The sequence below is a fragment of the Neurospora tetraspora genome (genome assembly GCF_033439725.1).
Source record: "Neurospora tetraspora strain CBS 560.94 chromosome Unknown B0H65scaffold_6, whole genome shotgun sequence".
Lineage (NCBI taxonomy): Eukaryota > Fungi > Ascomycota > Sordariomycetes > Sordariales > Sordariaceae > Neurospora > Neurospora tetraspora.
Window position 1 is genome coordinate 145,762 of NW_026944388.1, and position 12,016 is coordinate 157,777.

A 12,016-nucleotide genomic window follows, 5' to 3' on the forward strand; every position below is an offset into this window, starting at 1 on the left:
GTTACAGGGCGTAACAGTGAAGAGACGTTTCGCCACGAAATCTGGAAGTGACAGCCCAGGCCTTCTTCGTTAACAGCGGACGCTAGGCTGCAGCTGCCAACAAGCACTTGCACAGCGAAGAGTCCCGCTACCAGGTTCCCCGTTTGGCGCGCCAGGACCTGGACCTCCCGCCCCGGCCTCTGAATTTCATCGACCGCCCACGCCGCCGTCGCGAGGCTGTTCAAGTTTTTCGTAGCGAGGCGAACCTGCCAACGTCAACGCCAGCATCCTGGCGCCACCATCAAACCACAAACATCACAACCACAACATCCACGTCCCCATTCTCAACTTGATCGACCATCGCTGCGATTCGGTGCGAGGTCGACGGACGCCCGTTTTTTCATCCAACATCAATGGGAATTTAATATTTGCCCGTCTTTTTTTTTTCTTCAGCAAGACAGGCCTTGGGACGACGCACGCGCACTGCAAACCGCCATCGCGCGGACAGGCGACTTCACGATATCCAACCATCTATCTCGTCACCAACGCCTACTAGTGTACTCCTCTAACGACGACGACGACTACGACGAAAACAACCGCATAAACAACAACAAAGCATCATAGAGCAAAGATCGAACCATGTCCTATCCGCCACCACCTCCTCCTCCCCCCGGCTGGGGCGCTCCTCCGCCGCCATCAGCACCTCCTCCGCCGCCGCCTCCGTCCTCTCTCCCACCTCCTCCTGCCCTCCCAGCACCGCCGCCGCCTGGGTTCTTCCCACCAACCGACCCCCATGTCGCCAAGTTTGCCCAGAAGAAGAAGGAATGGCTTCGCATGCAGGGGAATCGCTTCGGCGAGAAGAGGAAGGGCGGGTTCGTCGAGACGGAAAAGGCCGACATGCCACCAGAGCACTTGCGGAAGATCGTCAAGGATATTGGAGATGTTTCGCAGAAGAAGTACACCAGTGACAAGCGCAGCTATCTCGGTGCGCTCAAGTTCATGCCCCATGCTGTGCTGAAGCTGCTCGAGAACATGCCCATGCCTTGGGAGGCTGCCAGAGAGGTCAAGGTTCTCTATCACGTCAACGGCTGTCTGACCCTCGTGAATGAGATCCCGAGAGTCATCGAGCCCGTCTTCTTTGCACAATGGGCCAGTATGTGGACGGTAATGCGCAAGGAAAAGAGCGACCGCCGACTATTCAAGCGCATGCGATTTCCGCCTTTCGACGACGAAGAACCGCCCCTTTCCTGGTCCGAGAACATCGAGGATGTCGAGCCGCTTGAACCCATTCAGATGGAGTTGGATGAGGACGAAGAAGCAGCAATTTATGAGTGGTTCTATGACCACAAGCCGCTTCTCGACACGCCCCACGTCAACGGACCCAGCTACAAGAAGTGGAATCTCACCCTGCCGCAAATGGCGAGTTTGTACCGTCTAAGCCGGCCGTTGGTGTCTGAGGTTGTCGACAAGAACTACTACTACCTCTTCGAGCTCAAGAGTTTCCTCACAGCAAAGGCCTTGAATGTGGCGTTACCGGGCGGGCCTCGTTTCGAGCCACTTTACAAGGACATTGACCCTAACGATGAGGATTTTGGCGAGTTCAATGCTATGGATCGCATCATTTTCAGAAACCCTATCCGAACGGAGTGCCGTGTGGCTTACCCCCATCTTTACAATGCACTTCCGAGAAGCGTCCACTTGTCAGTCCACTCATACCCTCAAGTTGTCTATACGCGCACAGAAGACTACAACCTTCCCGCGTTCTACTTCGACACGAGCATCAACCCGATTTCGTCGCGGGCTGTTGCCCCCAAGAACCTTACAGTTAGCCATGAAGATGAGCTCTTCGGACCTGGCAACATCGAGGAGCCGGAAGAGGAGGCGTTTGAGCTGCCTGCTGGCGTCGAGCCTTTCATGGCTGAGGAAGAGCTGTATACGGAGGAGACGACATCGGCCATCGAGCTTTGGTGGGCGCCGTTCCCCTTCGACCGCCGCTCTGGACGTATGGTTCGTGCCCAGGATGTACCTCTCGTAAAGCATTGGTACTTGGAGCACTGCCCGCCGAAGCAGCCCGTCAAGGTGCGCGTCTCGTACCAGAAGCTTCTAAAGACCTACGTCCTCAATGAGCTGCACAAGAAGCATCCAAAATCTCTTCAGAAGCAAAACTTGCTTCGGACTCTGAAACAGACAAAGTTCTTCCAGCAGACAACGATCGATTGGGTTGAAGCCGGTTTGCAAGTCTGCCGACAGGGTTTCAACATGCTTAACCTGCTTATCCACCGCAAGAACCTCACATATCTCCATTTGGACTACAACTTCAACCTGAAGCCCGTCAAGACGTTGACGACCAAGGAGCGAAAGAAGTCCAGATTCGGAAATGCCTTCCATCTTATGCGTGAAATTCTGCGCTTGACCAAGCTCATTGTCGATGCCCAGGTACAGTACCGTCTTGGCAACATTGACGCCTTCCAGCTTGCCGATGGTATTCTGTATGCCTTCAACCACGTCGGACAGTTGACCGGTATGTATCGTTACAAGTACAAGTTGATGCACCAGATCCGTTCCTGCAAGGATCTCAAGCATCTCATTTACTATCGCTTCAACGCCGGCCCGGTTGGTAAGGGTCCAGGCTGCGGTTTCTGGGCGCCGGCATGGCGTGTGTGGCTCTTCTTCATGCGCGGTATCATCCCCCTTCTTGAAAGATGGCTCGGCAACCTCCTCTCCCGTCAGTTCGAGGGTCGTCACAGCAAGGGAGTTGCCAAGACCGTCACTAAGCAGCGTGTCGAATCTCACTTCGATCTCGAGCTTCGTGCTTCCGTCATGGCTGATCTGCTGGACATGATGCCGGAAGGTATCAAGCAGAGCAAGGTCAACACGGTTCTTCAACATCTTTCTGAGGCGTGGAGATGCTGGAAGAGTAACATTCCCTGGAAGGTTCCTGGACTTCCCGCAGCTATTGAGAACATCATTCTGCGTTACGTCAAGTCCAAGGCCGATTGGTGGATTTCGGTCGCTCATTACAACCGTGAGCGTATTCGCCGGGGTGCCACCGTCGACAAGACCGTTGCCAAGAAGAACGTTGGCCGCCTAACGCGTTTGTGGCTCAAGGCTGAGCAAGAACGCCAGCACAACCACATGAAGGATGGTCCCTACGTCTCTTCTGAGGAGGCTGTTGCCATCTACACCACTACGGTGCACTGGCTTGAGTCGAGAAAGTTCTCTCCCATCCCCTTCCCCAGTGTGTCTTACAAGCATGACACCAAGATCCTTATCTTGGCGCTGGAGCGCTTGCGTGAGGCTTACTCGACCAAGGGAAGATTGAATCAGAGTCAGCGTGAGGAGTTGGCCTTGATCGAGCAGGCATATGACAGTCCAGGCACCACCCTCGAGCGTATCAAACGCTTCCTACTCACTCAAAGAGCTTTCAAGGAAGTCGGCATCGATATGAACGACAACTACAGCACCATCAACCCGGTCTACGATATTGAGCCGATCGAGAAGATCAGCGATGCTTATCTCGACCAGTACTTGTGGTATCAAGCTGACCAGCGACATCTGTTCCCCGCTTGGATCAAGCCTTCCGATTCGGAGGTGCCACCTTTGCTTGTGTACAAGTGGGCTCAAGGCATCAACAATCTCGACAATGTCTGGGAGACCGCGAACGGCGAGTGCAATGTCATGATTGAGACGCAGCTCTCCAAGGTCTATGAGAAGATTGAGCTGACCTTGCTCAACTCGCTTCTTCGTTTGATTATGGACCACAACCTTGCGGATTACATCACGGCCAAGAATAACGTTACCCTTACTTACAAGGACATGAACCATGTCAACAGCTATGGTATGATTCGTGGCCTGCAGTTCTCAGCGTTCGTTTTCCAGTACTACGGTCTCATCCTCGATCTGCTGTTGCTTGGCCCGCAGCGTGCCAGCGAGATCGCTGGTCCTCCCCACGCACCCAATGACTTCCTCCAGTTCAAGGACCGGGAGACTGAAACAAGACACCCGATTAGGTTGTACACCAGGTACATCGACAAGATCTGGGTGTTCTTGAGGTTCACGGCGGATGAATCTCGCGACTTAATCCAGCGATTCTTGACAGAGCAGCCTGATCCCAACTTCGAGAACGTGATTGGTTACAAGAGCAAGAAGTGCTGGCCCAGAGATTCGCGTATGCGTCTCATGAGGCACGACGTCAACCTCGGAAGAGCTGTGTTCTGGGATCTCAAGAACCGCCTCCCAAGATCCGTGACGACTATTGAATGGGAAGACACCTTCGCCAGCGTGTACAGCAGGGACAATCCGAACCTCCTGTTCTCCATGTGCGGCTTCGAAGTGCGCATCTTGCCCAAGATCCGCAACCAGAACGATGAGTTCCCTGTGAAGGACAGTGTCTGGTCACTGGTTGACAACACGACCAAGGAACGCACCGCTCACGCTTTCCTACAAGTCACCGAAGAGGACATTCAGAAATTCAACAATCGGATCCGTCAGATTCTCATGTCGTCTGGCTCGACTACATTCACCAAGATTGCCAACAAGTGGAACACGGCGTTGATTGCCCTCTTTACTTACTACCGCGAGGCTGCTGTTTCGACCGTGAACTTGCTTGACACTATTGTCAAGTGTGAAACCAAAATCCAGACTCGTGTCAAGATTGGTCTCAACTCCAAGATGCCCTCACGTTTCCCTCCTGCCGTTTTCTACACTCCCAAGGAGCTCGGTGGCTTGGGTATGATTTCCGGATCACACATTCTTATCCCTACCAGCGACAAGCGTTGGTCTAAGCAGACAGACCTCGGAGTTACCCATTACCGTGCTGGTATGTCGCACGATGAGGAAACCCTGATCCCCAACATCTTCCGCTACATCATCCCGTGGGAAGCTGAGTTCATCGACTCCCAGCGTGTGTGGACGGAATACTCGCAGAAGCGTCTTGAGGCCAATCAGCAAAACCGCAGATTGACCCTAGAGGATCTGGAGGACAGCTGGGATCGTGGTTTGCCTCGTATCAACACTCTTTTCCAAAAGGACCGCAGCACGTTGAGCTTCGACAAGGGTTTCCGTGCCCGTTCCGAGTTCAAGATCTATCAGTTGATGAAGAGCAACCCCTTCTGGTGGACAAGCCAGAGGCACGACGGTAAACTTTGGAACCTTAACGCATACCGTACCGATGTCATCCAGGCGCTTGGTGGTGTCGAAACCATCCTGGAGCATACCTTGTTCAAGGCAACTGGTTTCCCATCTTGGGAGGGTCTCTTCTGGGAGAAGGCCAGTGGTTTCGAGGAGTCGATGAAGTTCAAGAAGTTGACAAATGCCCAGAGGAGCGGTAAGTTTAACCTTCCATTTCCCTATCATGAACTGATCATCATATGCACATATACTGACTCTTGAAATGTGCAGGTCTCAACCAGATTCCTAACCGTCGTTTCACGCTTTGGTGGTCGCCCACCATCAACAGAGCCAACGTCTACGTCGGTTTCCAAGTGCAGTTGGATCTCACTGGTATCTTCTTGCACGGCAAGATTCCTACTCTCAAGATCTCCCTGATCCAGATCTTCCGTGCCCATTTGTGGCAGAAGATCCACGAGTCAGTGGTCATGGATCTTTGCCAGGTCTTCGATCAGGAGCTTGAGGCTCTAAGCATCGAATCGGTCCAGAAGGAAACTATTCATCCCAGAAAGTCCTACAAGATGAACAGCTCCTGCGCGGATATCCAGCTCTTTGCCAGCCACAAGTGGAACGTTACTCGCCCGTCGCTCCTTTTCGATACCAAAGATGTCATCGAGTCTACCACGACAAACAAGTTCTGGATTGATGTTCAGCTCCGCTATGGTGACTACGACTCTCACGATATTGAGAGATACGTCAGAGCCAAGTATCTTGACTACACCACCGACAGCATGAGTCTCTACCCATCTCCTACCGGTCTCATGATCGGTATCGATCTGGCTTACAACTTGTACTCTGCCTACGGTCAATACTTCCCAGGCTTGAAGCTCTTGATCCAGCAGGCTATGGGTAAGATCATGAAGGCAAACCCTGCGCTCTATGTCCTCCGTGAGCGTATCCGCAAGGGTCTGCAGCTCTACGCCTCCGAGAGCAACCAGGAGTTCCTGAACTCGCAGAACTACTCTGAGCTGTTCAGCAACCAGACTCAGCTCTTCATCGATGATACGAACGTCTACCGTGTTACCATTCACAAGACCTTCGAAGGTAACTTGACGACCAAGCCGATCAACGGTGCCATCTTCATCTTCAACCCCCGTACCGGTCAGTTGTTCTTGAAGATTATTCACACCAGCGTCTGGGCTGGTCAAAAGCGTTTGGGACAGTTGGCCAAGTGGAAGACTGCCGAAGAAGTCGCAGCCCTTATCAGATCGCTACCCGTCGAAGAGCAGCCAAAGCAGCTTATCGTCACCAGAAAGGGTCTGTTGGATCCTTTGGAAGTCAACTTGCTTGATTTCCCCAACATCTCCATCCGCGCGTCCGAGTTGCAGCTTCCCTTCCAGGCCGCCATGAAGGTCGAGAAACTGGGTGACATGATTTTGCGTGCCACCGAGCCGCAGATGGTTCTGTTCAACCTTTACGACGAGTGGCTGAAGAGCATCTCTTCCTACACTGCCTTCTCCCGTCTCATCCTCATCCTGCGTGCCCTGCACGTTAACCAGGATAAGACGAAGCTCATCTTGCGTCCCGACAAGACCGTCATCACGCAGGATCACCACATCTGGCCCTCGCTCTCCGATGAGGACTGGATCAAGGTTGAAACGCAGCTCCGCGATCTTATCCTCAACGACTACGGCAAGAAGAACAATGTCAATGTGTCCAGCTTGACCAGCAGTGAAGTCCGTGATATTATTCTCGGTATGGAGATTTCAGCTCCCTCGCTGCAGAGACAGCAGGCCGCGGAGATTGAGAAGCAGCAGCAAGAGCAGCAGCAGCTCACCGCCGTCACCACCAAGACGCAGAACGTGCACGGCGAGGAGATCATTGTGACGACCACTTCGCAGTTCGAGCAGCAGACGTTCGCCTCCAAGACCGAGTGGCGCACCAGAGCCATCGCCACCTCGAACCTGCGCACCAGGGCCAACAACATGTACGTGTCGCCTGTGGATAGTGACCTGGACGACGTGACCTACGTCATGCCCAAGAACATCCTCAAGCGCTTCATCGCCATTGCCGATCTCCGCGTCCAAGTCGCCGGTTACCTCTACGGCGCCTCGCCCGCCGACAACGACCAGATCAAGGAGATCAAGTGTATCGTCATGGTGCCCCAGATCGGCGGTCTGCGCAACGTCCAGCTGCCGCACCAGCTTCCTCAGCACGAGTACCTCAAGGACATGGAGCCGCTCGGCATCATCCACACGCAGTCGGGCAACGAGCTGCCGTACATGTCGGCCATGGATGTCACGGAGCACGCGCGCCTGCTCGACGCCCACCCGAACTGGGACAAGCAAAACACGCTCACCATCGCCGTTTCCTTCACGCCCGGCAGTGTGTCGCTGTCGGCCTGGGCACTCACGCCCCAGGGCTTCAAGTGGGGCGTGGAGAACAAGGACGTGGCCAGCGACCAGCCGCAGGGGTTCACGACCAGCATGGGCGAGAAGCGCCAGCTCCTCCTTAGCGAGAAGTTCCGGGGCTTCTTCCTGGTGCCGGATGGAGGCAAGTGGAACTACAGCTTCATGGGCAGCGCGTTTGGCGGCCTGGAGAAGAAGCCGGTGCATGTCAAGCTGGATACGCCGATGCCGTTCTACAGCGATCAGCACAGACCTATTCACTTCTCAAGCTTCAACGAGTTGGAGGATATCTGGGTTGATAGGCAGGATAACTTTGCCTAAAGAGGTGGTACAGTGTGTGTTTGTGTCTGTGCGTGTAAGAGAGAGAGAGGGAGAATGTGCTGGTTAAAATTTATGATCAAAGAGGGGAGTGTATAACGAGAGTGTACCATTTGTTTATCATCCATATTTTCGCACGGCGTTCTGCATTTGAGGCTAGGCCGTCTCATCAATATGTATTTAACACAAAAGCGTGTTTAACAGTCTACGACATGGATAAAGGCAGGATGTCGCTTGGTTTGGACTCGGCAATAGTGGTTAGTGTTTAAAACGATGAGCATGTATTTTCTGGTACGCAACGTTTGTTGACATGTGAAATCTTTTCAAACTCAGTATGTGTAGAGGTAGCAGTGTGACAACAGCTTCGACATGTATGTGGGAGGTTGCCCAAGGCTTTTGAGACCCCATGTATCTGGACACGACGGGAATCCGAGAGAACGGTCAATGCAAGGTAGCATCCCGTTCAGGTTTTCCCAAGCACCGGGAAGCGGAATAGCCGTGCTGGAGAATCTTTCCGGGTATGTTACCGTTTTCCCCCATCACGCATGCTTGAGGCTAAACCATTGCACGCTGTACAAGGTGATGACGGCGTTGGCGAGAGATTACGCTTCATGCGTCTATGCATTGGGCGATGTGGCTTCGGTCTATTGCAGGTCAAGCAAGGCTACTAAGCGCGGACATATCTCCAAGGCTGGCGCGAGGGTGTATTCAGATGGAGGGGTAGGAGGAAGTGTCGGGACAAGCAAGGGACATGGCCTGGTAATACGGCAATTTAGCTATGAATAGGAAAGAGAAAGAACATACCCTGTCTGCTTTCCAGATATGGGATGTGGGAGGCGGATGGCATGGGAGGGTATCGCCGGGAAGGAAGGTCATATTGGGAAGCGGGTAAGCGGGGGGAGCTGGTCAAGACCCCTGAGGTACCTCTGCCTCGGGATGAGATGGGATGGGATGGATCAGGGATGGGATGCTGGCCTTGGACACACCTGGCCCAAGTCGGAAAGTCCCCATTCCCAAATCACCTGGGCCGATCAAGATGGGCCGACGCAGATTCCGATTGCCATGCATCGATTTTTTGCATTGAAAGAACGACAGACTAGCAAAGTCAGGCCTGGTCTTGGCGGACGTTGCCTAGAAACGTCGTCCGTGATCCGAAATTGTCACGGCAGATCCCGGCCCCATTCCAGCGCAGGCTGCGGAGCTCTTGCGCTGTCTTGTCAACGGTCCTCAAGATTAGTCTTGCGATCGGTCCGGATGCCGGAGAAGAGACGGGCGACTTTCGCGCGGGAGCCTCGGATATCTCTCCGTGGCACATTTGGCCGTTGCTCCGTCGTTTCCCCACGATGTGGAATTACGGATGGCATCCAATCTTGGCCCAAATGGGTAAGCCGCGGTTCTTGGCTCGACTGAGCAAAAGAAGTGGAAGCTGCGAAGGAATTGCGAACTGCACTTGAAGACTCGGATGGCCGTTGCACAGAGTCGGTCGGTCTCTGCACTACAACCTCTTGGGCCACGCATTAGCAAGATCAAATGCAGGTACGAGATGTCAATGCAGACTGACCTGATGTCTGCAACCCACCCCAAGCCACCCTTCCATCGAGTCTCAACTTCAGTTAGCAGCCTCAACTTGTCAAGTCTTTTTTCTGGTGACATTCGCGTGCGATGTTTGGAAGCATGATGGAAGCGCGAAAGAAGGCGTGGCGTGGTCTCGGTCCCGGATCAGCAGCTGAATCAATGCCGTTGCGTCGATCGTTTGGAACACCTACGGTGGTGGTGTTGTCGATTCGATGTGATGAAAATAGCAACAGAAGGAGGTTATGGTGACGGTTTGGAAATTGGATGGTGAAGTTCCAGGTGAAGACGACGGTGACATTCTGCAGAGTTAGAGGGGCACTTGGAGAGCTGGAGTCGCATTGGGAGGGGCATCATGGGGCGTCATGACTGAAAATTCACCCTGTTGCAACAATGACGCAGTTTCAAGGGGAAGGAGCTGTTCGGCTGCGACTGCGACTGCGACTTTCCTTTCATCCACATCGTGGGGGGGTTTTGTGATTTTGGGAAGCAAACAACCAGCTGGGAACCAAACAGCAACGACGACAAGCGAAGATCTTGGGAGCTCCCTCGGCACCTTCCTTGGTATTCTCCACGACACTGAGAGTGTCACATCAACTGGTCAGAATCGAACGATGTGAAAATTCTTCAGTTCATTCCCTCTTCAGTTCCACATTGGGCACCAAGGACCACAACTCAGCCGTGTTGTGTTGTTTTGTTTTTCTCATTATTCATCGATTATTCACCACTGCAATATCCAAATATCCCCAGCTCAAGGTTTGACACTAACAGCAAAATAGCTTCTACTCACCCATAGGACACCTCTTGGCCTCGAGCTTGTTAGCGACAGAGTCCCAGGAAGCAAACTCCGTCGCCAAGTTGGGAATAGCTCAGGTTGTATCGAGATCCTCTGGACCCTTCTCACCGCCGTCACCATTCTCCCCTTCACCTTGCTTCACCCCATCATCACTACCACCACCACCATCAACTCCCCGCCACTTTCATGAACTTGTGACAACAATGCCAAAGGAACTAATAGTTGTTGAAAACAGGAATATCAGCATCAGCGGCATCGCTCAATTGCGGGATCATCAACGTCCACGGAGATATCCTCTGCCATCAAAACTTACCCCGGTCCGCGCCAGAAGCAGCTTTGTCTCCTTCTAGAAAACTTCCGAAATCCTTGCCTTTGCGCGTAGCATAATGCAGCCTTTAATTGCAAGGTTTGAATGAAACACGTTTCTTTCATGCGCGCATCTTGGCCACACTCCTTCGGTCTACACTGTACACCGTCTACACCTCCATGGCATCTCTCCATGGCATCTCCCCATGGCATCTCCCCCACACTCCAACACCATCGCGACTATCTTGCCAAGTATCGCTCTTTTCCGGCGTGCATACTGCTTGCTGCCTTGCCCTGTTCATTACAGCTCTTCTCAGTTCGGCCTTACTATCCTCAACAGGAAGCTGACAATTGGCTACATAGTAGTTTGCGGCAGCTTCCAGCCTCGGTTCGTTCGTCATCGAAGCAGCATTGATACCCAACAAGCGCAATTTTGGAGTTGCCGACCGTTAACCCATTCAAGCACGTCACCTGGCCATGTGGAAAACGGTCATCGTCATGGCATAATCCAAGTGGTAGCTACGAGATATTACCGTATCCAAACGGGATCTCCTCGCAAGGCCTAGCCCGAGACATCGCGTCAAGTTGCGCGTCTGGCGCGTCTGGAATCCATCCATGACTAGTTCCTCCTTCCGGGATGAGGGTGTGCTTTTTCTCCCCCATAATGCGGCTACATTTCTGGCGGCAGCTTCATCAAACCTTTCCCATTTCCACAGACGCCACATATTGATGGGCGGAACAGGCACAGACCGTACCTACCTTGGACTACTTCATACCCTGTCAAAATCATCTTGTTCAGTTTGAGGGCCCTGCCAGACCGCCTGCGGCAGCTCTCTGGTCTCTTTGGGATTGGGGTCACATCAGACATCTCAAATGATATGGTTCAGACTTCACGCTGGCAGGGTCACTGCATATTTTCCTCACTTCACAGCCTTTCCTTTGCCCCTACTCGGCAATCCAACATTTGTACCTACCTTAACCATATGTGGATGCTACCCCTTCTCCATGGCATCTTTACCCCCGGTGCCCTATCGTATTTCAGGGCACCGATCTGTTTTGTGCATCTGATATAGCTCCCCCCGTCTTAATATCTTTCCCCTTTCAGAGACCATGGAATTTCCCACTCCTCAATGCCCTCTCCGCTTGCCACCCGCGGCACTCCACCACACCCAGAACTGGTCACCCCCCAGCAGTAGCCAAGGCATGCTGTCGCTATCATGTTCCTGCTTTGGTACTTCCGAGTGACTTCTTCTGGCTCTCCTGGAAAGGCTAGGTACCTTGACCGCACACTGTTCACTGCGGGCACTTACACCCACTCTTCACCCTGAGTCCAGAGGTGGTGGACTCGGCCAAATTGCCACCCCTCCCGCTCGCCATCGTCTGTCTGCCTGCCTCTGCCTTGCAAGTGTAAGACTCTCGTTACCGGCTTTCCTTGTGAGTCGGGTGCCGCTGCTGCCCTTGGTTATCTGTAGAGAAGGACGCTGCTACCAGCACCCCCTAATTCGCTCCTGACCATTCTGCTTCCCAG

At 53.2% G+C, this 12,016-nt stretch overlaps 1 protein-coding gene across 1 annotated transcript; it reads left to right on the plus strand.

The window, feature by feature from the left end:
• The first annotated feature begins 121 nt into the window (after window positions 1-121).
• B0H65DRAFT_471086 (pre-mRNA processing splicing factor 8) lies at window positions 122-8,135 on the plus strand. Its single transcript, XM_062827074.1, has 2 exons — window positions 122-5,305; window positions 5,380-8,135. Exons 1-2 carry the CDS (start codon window positions 619-621, stop codon window positions 7,815-7,817), a joined length of 7,125 nt encoding a protein of 2,374 aa, XP_062678986.1. The 5' UTR covers window positions 122-618; the 3' UTR covers window positions 7,818-8,135.
• Window positions 8,136-12,016: the final 3,881 nt, after the last annotated feature.